At 43.7% G+C, this 22,700-nt stretch overlaps 1 protein-coding gene across 1 annotated transcript in view; it reads left to right on the top strand.

Moving 5' to 3' along the window:
• LOC110172389 (membrane-associated phosphatidylinositol transfer protein 2-like) overlaps positions 1 to 22,700 on the top strand; it is a 120,704-nt gene that overhangs the window by 58,394 nt on the left and 39,610 nt on the right. Inside the window, 5 exon segments of the mRNA XM_055162174.1 lie at positions 6,545 to 6,743; positions 16,828 to 17,042; positions 17,140 to 17,261; positions 18,106 to 18,339; positions 18,420 to 18,752. Coding sequence (XP_055018149.1) covers positions 6,666 to 6,743; positions 16,828 to 17,042; positions 17,140 to 17,261; positions 18,106 to 18,339; positions 18,420 to 18,752 — 982 coding nt within the window. The 5' untranslated portion in view covers positions 6,545 to 6,665.

The raw sequence follows: 22,700 nt of genomic DNA, 5'->3' as shown, positions 1-22,700 counted from the left end.
GGTCTCCTGCAATATTTGCGGTGACTGTGATGTAATTCAACCGAGGATTCATCTGAGAAATCCACCTTCTGCCACTTTTCCAGTGTCCATCCTTTTAGCAGGCTGTGGGCCTTGGCAAATGCCACACGTTTTTTTAATTGCCTTTTGTTTAGTGCTGATTTCTGTGCACTGATTCGACCATGGAGGCCATTTCGAGACAGAATTTTACAAACTGTTGTGGTTGACACAGGGACTTGAGGTGACCAGGCCTGGTGGAGTCTGCTGCAGTGGAAAAGGGGCCTTGGATTTTCCAATCAACAAACAGTCCTCCCGAGCAGTTGTCTTGCAGCGTCTGCCGGACCTGGGCTTGTCAAAAACATTTCCAGTTACTTCAGATCTTTTTCTTATTCTTTGTACTTGACGCTGAGACACATTGAAGGTGTCACCACCTCAGCAGTGGATCTGGTCTTCAGCCTCTTGATAATTAACGCTTTGGTCTCAGGGTGGATCTTAGGCATGTTGTCAGAGGTCAAGTTGCAGTTGATGTGAAGGTCTGGTGTGCTGGGGGTCTTTTTATACACACCCACTAATTGATTGATCAGTAACTGATCACAGGTGAGGCTGTAATCTAGGATTGGGTGCATCATTTGACAAGACGACAAAACTTTTGTCTTGCCAAAATCTGACCTTTCTGTGTTCATTAAATGATCAATCTTTCTTGAGTGAAGCAAATTTATTTTAGCATATTGAGCATAATTTGGGAGGGTTTTAGCTTTCATATGAGACATTTCTAAAACCAATCGATGAATTTAAAGTCAGGTTATAAGCTTTTGTTTCTACAAAATGGATAAGCGACAAGACTTTTGTCAGGGACTGTAAGTTATTGTCCTTCTTCCTACAGGATTTGGGAAAAGCTTAATATACCAGTTTGCTCCTTTAGTGGCGCATTACATATGTCACGACCAAATAGCAGCGATTGGTTAAATGACAAAAAGTACCTACCGTTGAGCGAACAAATTCTAATGCTGCGAGGTCAGACGGTTTGTACGAAGTGAAACAAAGTAAAACTGGCTAATGAATCAGGCTACAACAATATACCATGGTCTAAAAACTTTTAAAAGTTCATTGAGCATAGTATGTGTTCTTTAATTAATGTTTGCGTTCTTAAGCATGTATTAACAGTGTTCCCTCAGAGTTACATTTGGACTGATTCCTGCTTGTTGGAGGATTCCTGCATTTGAGGCTTGAAGGTTCAGAATCTCTGTTTGCACCTGGTGTTGTCATGATGCTAAAATTAAAAACTCGATTTCGATACTAAGGAATAGACTCGATACTCAATACCAGTTCAGATTCACAGCTCCATGAGGGTCCATTTTTGAAAATCTGCTGCTTGTTAGGATGAAAGAAAGTTAAGAAGAGGCAGAATATGCAGTTTTCAATATTGCTCTTTACAAGAAACAACGTGTACAATTTTCTTGTTTTTTCTTTAATGTTCTTCTCCAGAGCTACAACACATATGCACGCATACACACACGCACACGCACACACTACAGATTAGCATCATGAGAGTCCACTGAACAAAGCGTGGTGCTGTGTGTGTCCTGGCCGGACCTTTGAACTGGAAAAGACCCAAAGCAGTACAGGAACAACATGCCTGAGGACGCCAATCTTCTTAGCACGTCCAACTTCTGACACAATAGTTAGACATGGTGATTTCTGCTCTATAATCTTTTGAAGGAAGCAGCTGCACAGGAAAACATTTTTCAGCCAATTAGAGACCTTGGGTGAGAACTATGTGCAATCAACCGCCTGACTATTCTCCGACAGTCCCTTCTCTAAAGGCTGAAGTAGTAGTAGTTCTCCATCCACGAATCCACGCACACGCAGTGGATACGTTGAGATCTGTGCTCTGTGAAGTAATTCACCACCACAACACTAGGGATTTAAAAGTAATGCTGTTTTACAAAATTAAACGGGAGAGTGGAACTGGAAATGTCTGTAGAGAGGACCAACCACAGCCCTTATTGTCTGTCCCTTATTTTTGGGGGTACACTTCGGTTGATGCAGACGCTCTGCGGAGAGGGTTCACGTAACGCAGATGATCATAAATTGGGCTTTACTGTGATGCATTGTAACCCTAAGTGGGCGGGGCTGACAGTTCATTCTGGAACATGTTCTTCTCTCATAAATTCTTCACTCAAACTTGGGCACTGGCTCTTTTAATAGTGCACTGTGTTCTGATGGGGAGTTTGCCACCTGCTTGTCGCCCTGGAGACATTATAGTTTTGGCTGGAATGCTCTAACTCTGCACAGCAGGATAGATTCTTGTTATATTTGTGAGTTCACTCACTCACAAGAATTCATCATGGTATGCACTCGCTGTAAGGTTAATTGGGTTGGTGACCAATCACGTCGCAGCATTGAGGTTTTTGCAGAGGCCAAAGGTGAAGTGCCTAAAGGAACAAAACAGACATAGTGACGCAGACTTCAGCCTGTTTTTGCAGAAATATGGAAATGTTTTGTTTGTGAAAAACATGCAGAAGTTAAGATTTTTCGTCTGGTTCTGCTGTTGTGACATTTTGACCAATCAGATTCAAACAATCGTCATGACGATCTGTGTTTTCTGATCTCAGTGAGAGACGTCTCAGACTAATAATGTGGAGAACTCAGTTCAGAGGGACACATATTAATCTGGTCTGAGCAGGTTATTAGGAATGCTCCAGAGGAGGGCATTAAACTCAATAAGCAGTTTTGCTATTACATCTGTTGTGCTGATTAGTTGAAAATGTTGGGTAAAATGCTGCATTGTAATTATTATGTAATTACTGTTACTTATTTCAATTAAATCAAGGATCAAGGTTCTTTATTTGCCATTCTAACATGTGAAAAAAATGACAGAATGAAATGTTTTCCTCAAGGCCCAGTGATGCAACAGGTCGCAAGTGAAAGTTGTATTTTCAGAATGTCCTCTGTTTTAAAGTTGTTTTATACTGTATATCCTGTTCTCTTAGTTTTAAAAATGTACTACAACTACTCACAGCTTAACCTGTGTCCCCAGAGCCTTCACCTGCACACAGACACGTCCTGCATTTGTCTCATTCTCAGTTTATGTTCAGGCCTCATGTGAAGCTCAGAACCTCCAGAATTCCCTCCCTGAGCTGCAGAGGCTGCACTAGCACTGACTCATAACAGGTGCAGGTGCAGGTGCTGGGTTAGGGAGTGAAGAGTCTCTTGTTGGGACACCCATATTATTGTTAGAATCTTGTCTTTGTTGTGGCATCAGTGGTGTGTGTGTGTTTTGTGTTGAAGCAGGTTTAAAGCTGTTTGTTTACTCTGGATCAGTGACTGAGCTCTGGGCTTCTCCCCTCACACCGGCCACACTCCCAGCCCCAGGAGGACACTTCACACTCCACTGGACCTGCTGCTTTTGTGGAACAGGACAAATCCACGTGTAGACAGTAGTAGACAGGGCCAGACAGCGACTGGTAGAACTATTCTTTTGGGAGAACTGGCCTCACTAAAGAGCTCATTGTTGTTGAGAAGAGACGCTGTGGGACAGTGTGGTTAGAGCCAGAAGGGAGCGGGTTAGACCAGTGGTGGGACAGTGCACAGATATGACTTGTATTCCACTGTAGTATTTCCATATTTTTGTGGAGATATGGTCTGTCCACATTTGTTGTGGTGAAAATTCATTGTCCCTGTTTTTACATGCATTCAAATAACCCGCCCACTACACTTATCTTCTTATTGATCAAATATTAGGCTCAGAAACACAAGTACATTACATTACTGTGGCTCGGCCATCAAACCCAATACTAGGTTTACCGTGGAATGAAGTGTCCTGCTTAGCGACACAACTGTAATATTCACAGATTCCATTTGATGAGCCTTTTTGGACACTCAGATGATGTTTTGGTTGCATTATTCCTTTATTCACACAAGCTCTGTTGTGGACAGTTGTAAGGTACTGTGAAGTTGAAGGGTGTACTCCAAATATCCAAAGAGCATACATAGTTGTGGACATGTTGGCAGTACGTGTTGGCAGTACGTGTACTGACACAAGATAAATCATTATAACCTGTAGAGTTATACACTCAAATACTTCTAATACTGCATGAACACTTAATCTGGAGAGCTACAAACTTGTTCAACTTGTTGTAGTAGTGGTAGTGGTAGTGGTAGTGGTAGTAGTAGTAGTGGTAGTAGTTCAGATCCAGTCACTGACAAGTTGGTGGTGCAATTCCAGCTCCCACAGATGAATGCTGTCATTGTGTCCTTGGGCAAGACACTTCACCCACCTCGCCCCCAGTGTCTGTGTACACTGGTGTATGAGTATGTGTGTTCCTTGTTGTAAAGCACTTTGAGCTGGAAAAGTGCTGTATAAAAATGTGACCATTTACCATTTTCCAAGCAGTAACAGTAGTAACACTAGTAGTAGTAGCTGTAGTAGTAGCTGTAGTTGTAGCGGTAGTAGTAGTAGTGGTAGTAGTGGTGGTAGTGGTAGTAGTAGTAGCAGCAGTAGTAGTAGCAGCAGTAGCAATAGTAGTAGTAGCAGTAGTAGTAGTAGCAGTAGTAGTAGCAATAGTAGTAGTAGTAGTAGCAGTAGCAGTAGTAGTAGCAGTAGTAGCAGTAGTAGTAGTAGTAGTAGTAGTAGTAGTAGTAGTAGTAGTAGTAGTAGTAGTAGTAGTAGTAGTAGTAGTAGTAGTAGTAGTAGTAGTAGTAGCAGTAGTAGTAGCAGTAGTAGCAGTAGTAGTAGTAGTAGTAGCAGCAGTAGTAGTAGTAGTAGTAGTAGCAGTAGTAGCAGTAGTAGTAGTAGCAGTAGTAGTAGTAGCAGTAGTAGTAGTAGTAGTAGCAGTAGTAGTAGTAGTAGTAGCAGCAGTAGTAGCAGTAGTAGTAGTAGTAGTAGTAGTAGTAGTAGTAGTAGTAGTAGTAGTAGTAGTAGTAGTAGTAGCAGTAGTAGTAGCAGTAGTAGTAGCAGTAGTAGCAGTAGTAGCAGTAGTAGTAGTAGCAGTAGCAGTAGTAGTAGTAGCAGTAGCAATAGTAGTATTAGCAGCAGTAGCAGTAGCAGTAGCAGTAGCAGCACTTTCCTTCCACACAGACTGTATAAACCTGGCTCCCGTGCTGGGGTCTTATCATTACGTAAGGCTCCTCTGTAATCCTGTTTATGAACCACAGCACCCCATGTGACGCCCGGGGGCTGGGTGCTGCTGCCGGGGGCCTTTGGGTGCTGCTATAAGAGGCGAGTTTGGAGGAGGAGATGTTTGGGAGTGATCGCTGAGGTGGATGTGACGAGGAGATCCAGGAGGAGATTGTTTTATTTTTTGTATAACTTGGTTGTTTTTGTTGGACGAGTTGGACCAGAGGACTTTGGTTCAGAGACAGTCGCCGTGGATTGTGAAGAGTGAGGAGTTTGGGTGAAGATGTGGATTTCTTTGTCATATTTTCTACAGTTATACTATCTGTGATAGTGAAGTTTATACCCAGTCCTAAATCAGTAAAGTATCAGGACTCACTTGTATCAAAACTGAAAATAATCCCAGAAATGTAGGACAAGGTTGGACATTTCCGGAATGATTTTAGAATGGTATATCTAGATCAATACTAGTGTAAGATCAGAGAAACTACTATTGTTTTGTGTTTAAAAACATGTATTAAGTCTTGATATTAAAATTATAAATCAAGGGTCTCCAACCTGGAGCTCAGGAGCTACCAGGAGCTCTCCACCTCCTTCCCCTCGCCAAGGGATTTCTGAATTACATATTGTGCCAAATAACTAACATTTTATGAATGAAATTCTTATTACCATTGTAGAAGTATCATTTTGATGCCTAACTTTGTGCAATATTATAAATAGATAATGTTTCATTAGGATGTAACTCTGCCCAATCTGAGGCTTTTCTTAAATTTCTTGCAACCACTAAAATGATTATTTCTCTGGCATTTTCATTTTGTAAAGAGAGCTCACCGGAGGAACACGGTTGGAGACCCCCGTTATAAATGGAAGCATTATTTCAGCATTAATTGCCCGACTACTATAAAATTCTTATTAGATGTCTCTGTTTAACAAATACAATCAGATTTGTCAATTTCAGTAATGCTTATGAGATGAGGGAGCTCCTTGGACACACATCATTTTAAACAAAACCACATCCCTCAGATGGACAGTCTGGAGCTTCACTCACTGATTCTGCACAAATCTACCATGTCTTTCAGTCCCCTGTCCCCTTTCTTTTCTTTTTTTCTCATAAGAAGCCATGTTTGTGTTGAGACGGACACACTCTGCTAATCCACCTGCCAATCACACCCATCTGAAGTGAGATCAGGAAATGGATCAGTTTCACATGTTTGTATTGGAGAAGTGTGTTTTCTGGATCCCAGACAAACTGACTGTAACAAACTCAAGGGTTTTGAAGTGTTTTGAGTGTGTACAGGTGTCATGTGTGCACTCACACGAGTGTGTACAGGTGTCATGTGTGCACTCTCACAAGTGTGAAGAGGTCTCATGTTAGTTCATTCAGATCTACTGTCTTATGTTCACCTCTGACCTCCTCTGTGTTCTTCACAGATTTCATCCATGAAGTGTCCAGGCTCGGGCCGTCTGAGCGTCCAATAGGAGTGTGGGAGTGCCCCCCCTCCTCCCCTCTGACCCCTGACCTCTGACCCCGCCCCCTCCCTCCGGCAGCACCATGCTCATCAAGGAGTACCGCATCCCCATGCCCATGAGTGTGGAGGAGTACCGCATCGCCCAGCTCTACATGATCCAGGTCAGCGAAACACGCACGCACACACCCACACACGCATGCAGGCACACACCCACACACACATGCACGCACACACCCACACACATGCACGTGCACACAGACATACACACAGACACACACAAACATTTTTCAGATAGCTATTTTTCAGATTTAACAGTAAACACACTTTTGAGTTTAAATGGTTCAATTAGATTCACATTTTGTACTGCTCCAAAACAACACTTTTGACACACACACACCCACTCCCGTGTGTCTGCACTACACACACCAGTGTCCTGAAGCGTCGTGTAGAGCTGTGTGTGCTTGTGCACTTGTGAAAGCCTGGGTCTCAGGCGTGTGACGTCACACAGGAACAACAGGGCTGCAGTGTGAGGCAGATTATCCATTTGTTCTCCAGAACATTTCCACATCACATCTCAGAAAGCAGTGACCCACCAGAGCTGGAGCTTTCAACACATCCAGAAGAAGTGACAAAAGACTCAAATATGATGTGATCAAACACAAGACTCCTCTTTCAGAACATGTTATTTCCATGTGATTGCCATTCATTTAACAGCTCTAGTCTGAGCTCACATGTGCCCAGCAGAGCACGCTCCTGCAGCTCTGCAACCCACAGACACTCTCCTCCTCTCCTCCTCTCCTTCCCTCTCCTCCCCTCTCCTCCTCTCCTCTCCTCCTCTCCTCCTCTCCTCCTCCTTCTCTCCTCCTCTCCTCCTCCTCTCGTCCGACATGCCTGTGTAAATATGACGCGTGTACATACAGGGCGAGTTCTTTAATCCTGTGACACGTGTTGTGTGGAGCGAGGCTGAGCTTCACTCCGTGTTTGTGTCTCTTTGGCATAAACACTATTTTGATGATCGCTCGAAGCGCTGAGAGCCACACATTGGATAAAGCAGCAGTGCGGTGTGCACTAAGCGGCTTTAGCTCCACTCTTAGCACTACCAAAGCTACTCTCACAATACGGAGCTGTTCTGCATGTGGACTGTGGCTGAATACTTGTTAAAGGTGCATTATGTAACTTTTCTGGTAAATGGTACACCACCTGCATGTTTCCATTGACAAGCTTTTGCTATCGCCATTAGGGCTGGAAGATTAATCACAATTTGAATCTCAGTTTGAATGGACACAATTGGTTGACTGCAAGGCCACAGTTTTTAAAGTACTTTTACTCCACAAACAACAACATTTCCTGTCCTCATGTGCATAAAAACTGTTCCATGTGTCATTTAAATCTGTGCAAACATGAAGCCACCAGGTCATGTCACAGGTTAGATCTATGGAGAGGCCACACCTTTCTTTGTAATTATGAGCAATAAAAACACCTCAAATGTTTCTACCAATTAGACAAATACCCTAATTGAATAAATGTAAGATAATGCTCACCTGTTCGACCAAAAGCACAAACACTTCGACATAACCTTACAAACATGAGTGGGTCTGTGTTAAAAAGGGGAGAAAGTAAAATAAGGGGAAAAAAATAACTTCAAAATAGAGCAGATTTATGTCGAATTAACAATCAAAACACCAAACTCTTATTTCTGTCAGGTGAAAACAGACAACGCACTCACATCTCCATGGAGACGAGAGGACGACCTGATACACACTTTTGGATCGACTGTTAGAATGAAAGTGAATATAAGAGACAAGCACAAAGTCAAGCTCCAACTGAAAGTGTGTCACTTATTCTAAATAAACACAATCATCCTTATACTGTTCAAATATATCATCTATAATATCAAATATATTAAAAGACTAAACCAAACTAGAAAGGGACAAATGATAGTACAGGTGGTACAAGTTGAAGCTGGAGCCACAGGCGGAGCTTGAGAGACCAGATGACCGTCAATCACCATCACGTCATTTATAAACTCATATACAGCGAACATAGAGCCGACACTGTGACTGAAGCATGGACGACTAATAGAAACATGGAATCATCCACACGTCCACGTAGCTGCTGCCAATAGTGTACGAGACATTTACAATAGTAATAACAGTCGACTCATAAAGTTATGTTTTGTAGAAGCTTCACTGGTGATATGACACTGAGTGATTTACTGCACACAGAGTTACAGCTGATTCTTCATCACCTGTCCACTTGTAAACACAGCGGCACCTCTTTGTTCTTACCTGGGTGCAGGTACAGCAGTGCTCTTCAAAACAGATTTCCTTTGTCCTGGGCATGAAGGAATATATCTTCGTCGCTGAATTGCGCACTGCACACACAAAGCTTTTTTATCTTTGGTTTCTACATTGAAGCCTAAGGCAAGAAGCCAATGTCGCCTCAGAGCAATGTCCGTGACAGGAAAACGGTGAAATGTGTTCGGAGATTCAGCCAGATTTTTGTTGTTACAGCCTGGATAATCAAGAGTCTGCACCATTTTTTAGATATATTCTTATGTATCTTATACAAGCTTATATACTTATGGCTCTAGCTCTCTCGTTAGCTCTCTCGTTAGCTCTCTCGTGTCGCGGCGGTCTGCGCATGTAAACACTGACAAACAACTGCAGAAAGTGATGGATCCGTGCACGGCTGTCACCTGACGGCAGTGCGCAGTGATACGAACGGAGAGAAAATAGTGCCAAGCGATGTATCACTCTTTTAAACACATGTTGTTTTGAGAAGAAAAACGCTTTATTTTACTGTCCCCAGCCAACTTGCCGGACTACTTTCATCAGCACCGAAAACGGCCAGTATCTCGGTTCACCGGACGCTGTCGGGGGTAAATCGGTGTGGATGCACGACGCAGATGACGGGGATGCCATACAGATTCATGTCAAAAACCCAAACTATCCCTTTATTGAAAAGTATCAGCTGCTGTGTGTAAATGTTTCCAGTGTGTGAGTTGCTCAGACAGAGGGCAGTCCTGTGGTAGAGCACATGACTCCAGCATTATTGGAAGTGGAGATCTGAGGAGGCATTTCATCTCCTCTTCTGTCTCCAAAGAGAAAAAGACAACAAGAGCATTCCCATAATCCACTTGAACCAGCCCAGTGTTTCTCTGAAAGTCTGTTTTAGTGGACCTGTACTGAAGATTAGTTGTAGTAGCCTCAAATTCCCACAGTGTATCATCAAAGTTGAACATGCTTGTGGAGCGCTCACATGGCTGCGTGTTTGCTCTGGTAAAGGCGTAATCATAGACTGTGTATAATTGGACAGAGCCGTACTCCAAAACTGAACATGGGCACGATTCAACTCCGTAGACTCCAGTTCACTTTGTATTGAAAATCCGTCCCCACTCTCTCTCTCTGTACCTGCTGCTGTGAACCTCGTCATTTTGGTCTTAAAATGTTGGTATTAAACCGCGACACATGATGCTGGGGTTTTTATTTAGCTACTTTGTTTGTTAATAAAGTATTTATACTTTACAACAATGAAATGCTATGATTTAGTGGAGCTATACACACTGACTATTATGTTGAAAATAAGAACATCTGAAAGAAAAACAAGTAAAAAGTAAAGGTCTTTAAAACAGAAGGTACTACCTTATTTTCCGCGCTATTAGACACTCTGGATTATAAGACGCACTGTCATTAAATGGTCTATTTTCGAACTTTTTTCACAAATAAACCACACTGGCCTTTAAAGGAAACCCAACAGTGTGATGGGTGAGTGGTTTTGTTTGTTTGTGGCGTTCACGGTGACTCTGGGCTTTGTTCAGTTGTGGCGTGTAGGGAGGGTGTGTCTGGGACCAACGGATTGTCGGCGTGTTCACAGTGACTCAGTTGTTCAGTTGTGTCTAGAAGTGGCACATTGCACTCGCTTTTTCAGTTCGTTCCTCCGTTCCGTTCCTCGTGGGTGTGGAGTGATGAGTGTGACTGTGGGTGTTTGTCACTGTGCAGTCGCTGTCTGCTCTGTGTGTGTTTGTGTGTTCTGCGGGTGGTGTGTTTGTAGTTTACTGAAGTCGTGCTGGGACACTCGAGTGGATTCGTGTATAGAGTGCTCTGGAATGTGATGCACAGTCCTTTTTTGATGTGGTTGGAGATTTAAGAGCGCATCTAATAACCTAGAAAATTCGGTACTTTTTTTACCATTAAAAAGTCGAATGTTATTATTTTGGAATCATATGTGGATCATATCCTGTGATCCAGTTAATGAAATAATCAAAAGTGAGACAAACCTGCAGAGTGTCACTGTAGATGTGTCTGCAGCAGAGGCAGCTGTGATCTGCTCTTTGTTAAACATACGCAGAGTTGGAGCAGTGGATGTTTACTCTGACCAAATGTTGTCTCCTAATACAAGAGCATGTGTACACACCAAACACCAACAGAGACACACACACAGGAGCAGGAGCAGGTTAAAACCCTCTGTTCCACCTTGTGATGTCAAGGGGCAATACAGGAAGTGCTCCACTGTCTACTAAAGATGAAAGGAGCTGTTAACTTGAAAACGACTGCTTCATGACATCACAAGCTTTGGAGATACAGACAGTCTAATAATGCAGAGTTACTCAAACATGTGAATGAAACTAAACTCCAGACTCACAAGAGTCCATTTTGCGTAATATAGGGCCTTCAACTTCTTTAAAAGTTAAGTAGAAGTATTTTTTATATTGTCAGTGTTTGTGGCTTGATTCCTTCCTGATATAGTATTTTGATGTGAATTGTATTATTGCTATAACAGCACTGGGGGAGGACTGTTGCCATGACAAATCCTTCACACGAGGAAGGAATGGTTTGTCTGAAAGCCTTGAATAGTGGCCCTCCATATTCCAGTCTATTCCTGTCCTCATGTGGACACAGCTCATTTCCATAGCATCAGTGTGGCTGTGGGTGAGCCCTAGAATGCAGTGTGCCTCTCTGGAGTGACCTGTAGTTACCTCTCCCCTGACCTCACCCTCCAGCCTCCTGTTACCATGGCGACAGTGACATCAGCAGCGTGCGGTGGTCAGCTCGTGTCCAGAGGAGCGAGCGAGCCGAGGAGGAAGGAAGGCAGAGGAAATGGAGGAATGTGCTGGTTAAGATACAGTCACGTTACCATGGCAACTGCACACGTACAATGCTGAACCACTCTCCGGTCACCAAAGGGTTACACGGCTGTTTTCCCATGCTGTGTTGTGGACTCAGATTCCCACAATGCATATAGAATCCTCAGTGAGTGTACATGGCAGCTTTGCTGCGTTAAAGGTGGAACATGTCACTTTTTTGCTGTGAGGTCGAGCACCTGCTAGTCTTCATACTGATGTTACTGCTTTGCCCAAATGGTACAAAGTGTAAAACTTGTATATCCACAAAGACGCTGCCAGACCATGGTTAGTAAATGTTACATGATGTTCGGTCATGTTGGGCCCTTTAGTTCTGGTATCTTTCATTTAGGTCATATATTTGGCACCAATATTGTTTTAGGCTACTACAGTTTTCCTGGAACGTGGCCAACAAGATGAACTCTCACAATATTTGTGAGTTCACAAACTCACTGTTGTGATGCTTTGACCAGTCAGCTTGAAGAATTGCTTGTGTTGAGCTCAGAGTGCTGCACATGTTCATCTGGGCTTAGCCAGTGTTGTAGAGTATATTGTAGAAGTCTGAGGTTTGAAGAGAAGACGTACGAGTGCATTTAGAAGTGTATGGCCCGGACCCCAGAGACAGGGTTGTCCATCCAGTCTAGTGCAGTCCTGTCCACTCTGGCTATGCTTCTGTTGTAGGGAGCATTATACTTCTGATAAGTCGTAGGCCAACATTACACAGACTGACTTGCAGCTCAGCTGTGTAGTTTCTCAGCCAGGTTAGTCAAATATCAGGTATTATCTGTTCCAAAAACTCTGTATGGACCCCTCCTGCTACAGCAGGCCCTGTCCACTGAACTGTGAGCTGATGGAGTGACGGGCTGTGGTGAGTAAGCACTTGTGACCGCACTGAGACCAGGAAGTACATCTGACTCATACAGGAAGTGACCACATCAGCTTCCTGTCTGCACTGAACTCCGCACACTGATGTCAGCTGTGGATTTTCAGTCACTCTTCAGGCACACTTCACACTCCGGTGAAGACACTGTCTGTAGGTGACTTGGGGCAGAAGGACAGGAGGTGTGGCTGCTATTCAATGCCAACTGCATTCAGACATTATTAACCAAACAGGCCCCGCCCCATTTGGATGTTTTCAGCTCATATCTGACACTGAACATTCATAACAACTCCCAAAAATGTAATGTGTTAAAGCAGACATGTTTGCCTGTGCTCACTATATTTCTATGATCTCTTACACCCGTGGATCATTATGTTATAAGTTGCACATTTTAAATCACAGTACTCATCTATTACGACTTAATAAATGAAACAAGTCCACTGACTTGTGTGTTGGGAAACTGTGGTGCCTAATGGGAGCTGACATAAACATTATCATAACAAAGCTGCACATCACACGAGCGAGCAGACCATTTTTTTCATTTGAACAAAAATGATGCGCTGCTGCTGAATGACCTATAAAGAAACTAAAATTGGAGAACGAAGTAAGCACAGAGCAGTGACCATGTTCTGATGGCGGTGAAAACGGAAGTTGATCAGCAAAATGGTGTCTTGAAAATAAGATTAAAGATGACTCAAACATGCACGAGTTACACTAATTACAACTTGGAGAGGGTAAATGATGAGGGCAAGCCAATATAACATGGTTAAAAGTCCGTTTTTCACAATAGGTCTGCTATGAACTACTGTAAACACATTGTCCTTGCCCTCTGTAACGTGGCATGACTCTGGCTTCATATTTGTCATTTGTCTTTTCCTGAGATAAAGCCCCTCCCTGTACACACCTTTTCATACGTGTGTTGTTTTCACCTGTTCATACATGTGCGGGTCGTTATCGGGGTTTGTCTTATCACTTCCTCTTTTCTCTGATAGATCACTGCTGAGGCGGCCGTCACCTGAAGGACTGGAGCAGGCTCAGACACACAGCTTTTAAACATGAATTCACTATTTCATTTTGGCCTCTATCCATACGCTAATAGATTTTCACTAGCATGCTAATTCATTTTATAATAATTAAAATTAACTAGCATGCTAAAACTAAAAACACTTTGTATTTAGGGCCTGGCTCCACTGCACACATATTTTGCTCTACGCAAAAAACTGCAACTTTTGGATGCACAATTTTTAGAATGCATTGAAAGTAATGAGGGCAGCTCCACTGCGTAGACGCACGTCTGGAGCAGCACGTCCTGCGTGTGTAGAATTCAGAAAATAGGATCCATCCTATTTTTTGACGCTCTACGTGTGCATAGGCGCATATCCTCATCAAAATAGACAGAGAGCATGCATCTTTGGTTGTATTTGTGCGTTCACCATCAGTACAACGTGTTCCTGGGGCAGATCTGTGTCGTGTGAAAGAGCCCAGCTCCAGAAACACTGTTCATTTGTGCTTTGAAATTTACTTTTGAAATCCTGGCGTTTGCTGTGGGCAGTCTGTACAGAGGGTAAATACAAGTCTGTTCAGCTGTTAGTTTCACTGTGGACCTGATACAAGTGACTAAACGCGCCCAGTCAAGTTTGATCGTCTTTCCCATTGATAAACACAGAGTGAGTGCTGCTGGTATGTCCTGCCTGTGGAGCCGCTCTGATGTGCAGTGGAACCAGGCCTGTAGATGCAGACAGTACACAACAGTCTTATTTTGACCCCAACATCTGCATTTACAATATACTCTATTTGCACTGGACTAAAACTAAAATGAGGTACAACCACTTCTTCTGAAACTAGTGAGCTGAAGAAGTGACTTCAAATGACAATTATGTTCTGATATGAAAAGGCTCATATTATGTCACTCTCTGATCTATGTTTCATTCACTCATGTTTAACACAAAAACCCTGCACATTTAGACTGTGTTCTTCTTAGACTGAAAACACTCTGTTCCACCTTGTGATGTCATGTGTTGTACCGGAAGTGCTCCATTGTGTTTTTAAAGTACATACGCCTTCACTAGAATCATTTTGGATCATTTCAGTCCTGGAATTTCTGCCTATCTCTATTGAACTAAAGGAACTGTTCACTTGAAAACTACCACTTCATGACATCACAAGGTGGAACAGAGCCTATTGAGCTTTGGAGATATAGACACACTAATAGTAAAGGGTTACTGAAATGTGTGAATGTAACACAACACAACTCACAGTGTGTTTTTGAGGAGGTAACAACATGTTAACATGGCTTCAGTGGCCTGTCTGCTTGGGCTGCACAGTATAACTCTACACTTATTTTGTCAAAGTGTGCTAAAATAAAGCAGTAATTTTGTTATTGTAATACAAAACGGTTCTTTCCACATCATTCCGTCAGAGCGCGCTGATCTCCTGCCCCCCGTGTGTGTCCTGTGTGGGGGTCTGGACTGGACAATGGTCTGGGGCTGCGTCTGCTCTGTGTCTGTGTGGAGAGGCCTTGTGTTGAGCGCTGACGGGCTAATGAAGGAGCTGTCAGCCTAAAGACTCTGAGACATCCTCCTCTTCCTCCTCTACTTCTCTCATTTGTGTTGCCAGTTTCACCGCTGAAATCCAGTTGGTTTAAACCTAAAAGGACTCTTTCTGATCTGAACGGTCACTACATAAATCTCGTCTTCCTCCTCTCCTCCTGTCCTCAGCCCTCCCTTTCTGACAGACCCTCTGAGTCTGGAAGAGGAGCCATGTTGTAGATGAGTAACAGAATGTGATTTGCCAGTAAATCTCTAAGTGTTTATGGTGTCTGGTCTTTGCCCTCTGACTTGTATCGTCAGCACGGACTATGTTCTGTAGGGTTAGGAAATGTAAGGCCCATATGATAAGACTTAAAGAAACTGTGTCTAAGAATCGGATTTTATGTTTGATAAAAATGACTTATCTCTGTGATAATTGTAATGCTGATTTAGTCTTAATTCTGGAAACACTGAATATGTGAGCCTCACATGAGTCTCTCATTTGTGTTGCCAGTTTTAATGCAGAAATACACTTGGTTCAAACCTAAAGTGCTTTTCTCTGATCTGAATGGTCCAGCACCTGCAGTCAACCTTGAGTCAGTGCTAGTGCAGCCTCTCCAGCTCAGGGAGGGAATCCTGAAGGTTCTGAACTTTCACATGAGGCATGGCCTGTCCATGTTTGCAGGCAGCAACTCAGACCATGGCCAAGCTCTGCCTGCTTTGTGTGATAATAACCATTTGGACTTAAATGTGGCTAAAACCAAAGAAATTGTTATGGACTTTCAGAAGAAAGTTCACAGTCCAATAGCCAGCTTTATCCATGGGGAAGGAGTAGAAATGGAGAACTCTTTTAAGTCCTTGGGGACTGTTTGATTTCTCCCTAAGGTTTGATAAGAACAAACGAGGACAGCAACGGGTTCACTTGATGTGGAAGCTCAGCTCGTTTAATGTGTCATCTAACATTTTAAATCATTTTTATCATTACTTTATCAAACGTTTGTTGATGTTTTCTTTTATTTGTTGGTTTTATGGGTTATCTGTGAAGGACAAGAACAGTCTGAACCAGATAGTAGAAGTGTGCGGTTCAGATGAAAGATCTGGCCTGTGTGTGGAGACTAAGGCCAAACTGAGCCAACCTAACCATGTACTGTGCTCACAGTTTGTGCAAATGCCCTCTTTGAGGCAATAGACCAATCACTACACTAAATCTTTTATTCCTTCTGCCATAAAGATTTTAAATTGAAAGTAAATTTGCTATTGTGTCCCTGATGCACTGAGGTTTGAATGTATGACGTCTGTATGTGTCGTATGTGTTCGATTTTTAAATTTTATTTATTTATGGATTATGCACGACCAGAGATGTGCGAACTGAATTGCCCTTTTGGGATTAATAAAGTTGTTGCTGATTGATTTATACTGAAATTGAGACAAACTGGATGTGTCTTGATCTGCAGGTTAAGGTTCTGGAAACACAGGTTCAGTTGTTGAATGTAGTAACTATTGTTTTTAACTGTATGAGCATAGGCTACATACAGTTTCTTCAAATAAAAACAAAGTGTCCAAACCTTTGTGTAATGCAGCACTGTGCTGTACATATACACTTAGAGGGGACTATTGAGTTTTATCCTGGGTGTTGACATCAGGATGGAAATGTTAGTGTGGTTCCAAATCTCGCCTGTATACTGATTTGTGTCTTCTCTCTCTGGGTGGTGCAGAAGAAGAGCCGAGAGGAGAGCTGTGGTGAGGGCAGTGGGGTTGAGATCCTGGAGAATAAGCCCTACACAGATGGACCAGGGGGCGTGGGCCAGTACACACACAAGGTCTACCACATTGGCATGCACATCCCCAGCTGGTTCCGCTCCATCCTGCCCAAAGCGGCGCTGCGGGTGGAGGAGGAGTCCTGGAACGCCTACCCCTACACACGCACCAGGTCAGAAGCACACACATGCTTTTTCCATTGTTTGTTCTTTGTTCTTCCTTTGTTCTTTTTACTGTATGAATGAAATGTCACATTGTTCTCTTTCCAGATACACCTGTCCGTTTGTGGAGAAGTTTTCCATTGACATTGAGACGTACTACAAACCAGACACAGGCAACCAGGCCGATGTGTTCAACATGTCTGCGGTTGAGAAGAGACAGAGGAGTATCGGTGAGAGGGGAGGGGCTGTGCTCAGGACTACACAGCACAGTGTGACTTAACATCACAATGCAGTGTTTCAGTCTACATACAAAATATACTCTCAGTAAGATGAGTCTGTGATAGGACATGGATCTGTATCAGATCTCTGACTGGATCAGGAGGAGGTTAGCTCTAAGGGCCTGTCTCCTGCAGTTCTTCACAGGCCTGCACTTTTTTTACACACTACTTTTCATTCACAATCAAAGTCACTGACTCCTCTTATACTTTTTATTTCTATTTCTATACAGGCTAATTCTGAAATACAATTATTTATGAATACTTTCCACTTCACTGCTTCAATATGAAGCAGTGAAGCAGCAATGTAATTTTTCCCATCAGATAAACCATGTTATGTGTTCCACATCTTATACTGTATGTTCTCTAGAGACTGGAGTTACAGGATATACAGTATCCTCAGAACAACACCAGTGTGTTCAACTGATGCTGACTTCAACATTATGGTCACTTATGCCTCACACCACTAATAAAAGTTAGTTTCCATGGAGACAGTCTAGGGCAGCTGTGTAACTTTTCCTCCAGCGCTGCAGCACTCTAGTGATCGTAGTGTGTAGTGCAGCTGTGTGCTGTGGGTTGACATGTTCATGTGAAGCTGCTCAGAGTCATGTTTCCAGGGCCTGTGCTGACCCACATTCAGAGGCCCTCGTGTTATGAATCAGTGCGTGCAGTCTGATACGGGGCTAACCATGCTCTGGAATTCTTCTGTACTTTCTCGTGACAGCTTTGAACTGTGCTCTGCTATACACAGCTGTCTGCTATAAATGCAAATATACTTTGTTCTCCTGATTGTCCTCAGATCCCATAGACATAGTGACAGACCCCATCGCAGCTCATGAGTACAAAGTGGAGGAGGACCCCCGGCTCTATAAGTCTGCTAAGACCCAGAGGGGGCCCCTGAGGGACGACTGGATCGAAGAGTACAACAACAACCCCGGGAAGACGCCCATCATGTGTGCCTACAAACTGTGTAAGGTGGAGTTCAGGTACTGGGGTATGCAGTCCAAGATCGAGCGCTTCATCCATGATGTGGGTAAGAGCCGTGCCTCTCTCACTACTACAAGTATTACTCTAGTATTAGTAGTTCAACATGAGTATGTGATGCTTGTGTAGGCCTGCGTAAAGTGATGGTGCGTGCCCACCGGCAGGCCTGGTGCTGGCAGGACGAGTGGTACGGCCTGACCATGGAGGACATCCGGCAGCTGGAGCTGGAGACACAGTTGGCCCTGGCCCGGAAGATGGCCCAGTTCTGTCAGGTGGAGGAGGCCACGGAGGCCAACGGAGGAGCCACGTCTCCAGACAAGGAGCTCGAGGCCAAGGAGGCCATCAGCAGCATCGAGGCCGAGGAGGTGGTGGTCAGCTCTGGGGACACGCTGCAGCCCAGAGGAGTCCTGACCAAGCAGTGGTCCACTTCCTCCAGGTCGTCCCGCTCCTCCAAGAGGGGAGGTGAGCAGAGCACACTACAGTTTAGAGTTAGCTCTGTTAGACAGGCTTATAAAGGGATAAATAATAAGAGGAATGACATCTTTACTCATGGCTAATGGTGCATCATGTGTTCTCTTTATAATGTGCTTCAAAACTCCCATGTATTTGCTGTGAGTATTTGTGCAATACTAGAAATTGCTAGAGACCACCTCACCTCGTGTCACCCCTCTGCTCCCCACCCCCCACATGCTATTTTTAGTTTTGACGTCACAGGCACATGTAGGACACACCCTCCTCCAGAGTCCCCCATCTGAACGCAGCAGTGTAGACCCCTCGCCTCCTTCTCCTCTCTCCCACTCCTTTTTCTCCTTTCTCTCCTCTCTCTCCCTCTCTCCCTCAGTCCTCTCGCTGTCTCCCTTTCCTCACTTTTTTCCCTACCTCTTTTCCTCTCCGCCACACACCCACCACAACGCCTCTCTCCTCCTCCTCTCCCTCTTCTCCTGGTCTATTTATAGCGTGCTGCTGACATCATGAGGCTGACGCGTTTGGCAGGGACCCTCTGTTTGCTCGCAGCAGCTGTGTTCAGGACTATCACATGAGCGGGGGAATCCTGGGGAGCTGCAGCCGGGGCTTTTGACTAATACCTAAAACAGTCACACATCAGACACACAGACAGGCCCCTCCCCCCACGCGCCGGGGCCTCAAAGCACCGAGCACAACATGGACTCGAGTGTGTTATCCAGTCTTATGTCTTCAACCGTCTGACTGAAAATGACCATCCATCTGTGTGTTTGGACTGATGGAGAAGGATTTGTGATGCCTTTTCAAATCTGTTAGTCTAGTTTTTAGACAGTTCACTAAAGCTCCTTTGTTACACACAATCAGCTCCTGTGAGCTTTAAGCCATGTTACAATGTTGCTCCCTCCTCAAAAACAGACCTGGAGTTGTGTTTTGTTTCATTCACACGTTTCATTAATCCTTTATTATTAGTCTGTCTGTGTCTCCAAAGCTCAAAATGCTCTGTTCCAACATGTGGTACTTTTCCAGGGATGAAACTATCCAAATGATTCTAGTGAAGGAGTTTAAAAACACAGTGGAGCACTTTCTATATGACATCACAAGGTGGAGTGTTTTCTGAGAGACAATTCCAGGTCTGTTTGTGATGAGGAAACTACCTTATAACAGATATCAGACAAAAGTGTAATATGGGTACTTTAGAATTCATTTCTGCATTGCCTATGATCCCCAATAACTTACTTAAAGAATTAAAACTAAAAGTATTTCTTTTTTTAAGCTGTTTTTATTTGTATATTTTTGTTTTAAAAATAAACCCTCCTCAGCCTTTTCAGCAGGTCTCAAACTATAATAAAAACTGTATATAGTATAGTACTATATAAAGTATAGTACTTTTATTATACTTTTACTTCTCAATATGATTCAAAAATGTAGTGGAGTAGAATGTACAGATATCTGCTCTCAAATGTAGTGAAGTAAAAGTAAACAAATATCCACTTTATAAATCTAACTAAGTCAAGTACAGATACCTACATTTTTTGGAGTACTTTACTACTTGTACTTTGTTACGTTTCACCACTGATTCTTCTGCAGTACGCTCTATAACCAGCAGACGGAGCCATCGTGTCTCTTACTCACAATTCTAATTAATTTCCATCTTTCATTTCTCTCAACTGTTACATCTGTAATATTATAATTTACTTTCACTTTTACTAGAATTCAAAGATCTGTACTGTCTTTCAACTCTATTCTCTTCAGAACTCAGTTGACTCTGCATGTCGTAGACCTACACTTTTAGGCTGACTAAACTTAAACAGATGTCACAGTCAGTCTGTGCTCTGACGGTTTATGAGGAGGGCACTGGACTTGTATAGTGAGGCCCGGGCTTCAGAGCAGGCTTTTGGCTGTAGTTGCATGGTGTTCTTCACAGCTGACACCAGTTTAACGAACAGAGACACCAACAAGAGCTCCAGCAGTTCACTATGTCCTGTGGCCTTCCACAATGATAATGGTAGAACTCAATAGTTACTGTATTTTCTGCACTAAAGGGCGCGCTCATAAAACCTCCAACCCAATCAAAAAACGACTGCGCGTCCCACAATCCAGAGCGCCTATACACGAATCCACTCAGGTGTCCCAGCACGACTTCAGTAAACTACAAAGCTGCAGCACACGCAAACACTCGGAGCAGACAGCGACCGCACAGCGAAACACACCCACAGACACACTCATCACTCCACGCCGACGAGGAACGGAACGGAGGAACAAACCGAAAAAGCGAGTGCAATGTGCCACTTCTAGACACAACTGAACAACTGAGTCACTGCGAACACGCCGACAATCCAGCGTCCCAGACAGCACCCTCCCTACACGCCACAACTGAACAAAGCCCAGAGTCACCGTGAACGGCACAAACAAACAAAACCACTCACCCATCACACTGTTGGGTTTCCTTTAAAGTCCAGTGTGGTTTATTTGTGAAAAAAGTTCGAAAATAGACCATTCTTTGACAGTGCGCCTTATACCGTATTTTCCGGGCTATTAGGCGCTCTGGATTATAAGGCACACTGTCACTGAATGGTCTGTTTCAGTTGTGTCTAGAAGTGGCACATTGCACTCGCTTTATCGGTTCATTCCTCCATTCTGTTCCTCGTCGGCGTGGAGTGATGAGTGTGTCTGTGGGTGTGTTTCTCTGTGTGGTCGCTGTCTGCTCCGTGTGTGTTTGCGTGTGCTGCGGGTGGTGCGGCTTTGTAGTTTACTGAAGTCGTGCTGGGACACCCGAGTGGATTCGTGTATACGGCGCACTGGATTGCATTTTTTGATGGGGTGGGAGGCTTAAGAGCGCGTCTAATATCCAGGAAAATACAGTCATCCAGAGCGCCCTATAGTGTGGAAAATATGGTACTCTTATCTTAGTACACACACTTAGTATGAGGTTCTCCACGTTAATACTCCTGCACAGAATGAACTGTATACGGAGACTGAACAGTGTAACATCACCCATAGCGTTCGGCTGCAGCCAAATGAAGCTTATTCTGGCTAGTAGTTATAGCTATTAGGCCTTTTAGTCACGCTTACGTCACAAACCAGGAAGACGTTTGGAAACATGTGATGACGACTTCTGGTGTAGTTCTCGACACTGGACTCACCGACCGACTGTGATCAAACCCACTGAAGTAAATGTGATCAGAGGTAAAATGAAGACTGCAGACGTATGTGCTGTTTGGAATTATATGGAATTTGTCTCTCATCTCTTCTAATCACATGTACCCAGTGCACTTTTCTCATTTTTCCTACATTTTGTCAGACTTACTACCACGAACAGAGACCAGAGGAAGTTGTCATCACACGTCTTCCTGGTTTGCGACATAAGCATGAATAGAGCTTATTGCTGCAAATTTGGAACTAAGACCCATATTTGGAATTCCGAGTGCATGCCGTGTATCATAGCAACCAAAGAGTCAACCAGTAGCACGCCCCTTCCCCCTCGCACCACTTGCTGTGATAGCTGTCAATCAAACCTGTTGCTAACAATAGTGGGAGTGACGTCGGGGGAAGAAGGCGCCTGATTTGTCTGTTATTCAAGTGCATATCTTGATTTACGGACAAAATAGCGAAATAAAAACCCCAGGATCATACAGAGAGAGTTACGTTATGTTTTAAGAACAAAAATTATGAGCCTGACAGTAGGACTGGGTATCATTAAGACGTTGCCGATACGATACATACCTCGACACATAGGCCACGATACGATACATACCTCGATACCTAGGCCACGACACGATACATATCACGACACATAGGCCACGACACGATACATACCTCGACACATAGGCCACGGCACGATACATACCACGACACATAGGCCACGATATGATACATACCTCGACACATAGGCCACGATATGATACATACCTCGATACCTAGGCCACGGCACGATACATACCTCAATAC

Source organism: Boleophthalmus pectinirostris, unplaced genomic scaffold (genome assembly GCF_026225935.1).
Source record: "Boleophthalmus pectinirostris isolate CB_2022bp ecotype Guang Dong unplaced genomic scaffold, ASM2622593v1 HiC_scaffold_4, whole genome shotgun sequence".
Lineage (NCBI taxonomy): Eukaryota > Metazoa > Chordata > Actinopteri > Gobiiformes > Gobiidae > Boleophthalmus > Boleophthalmus pectinirostris.
The sequence above is the reverse complement of the archived record's forward strand: the minus strand, read 5'-3'. Positions and strand labels throughout refer to the sequence as shown.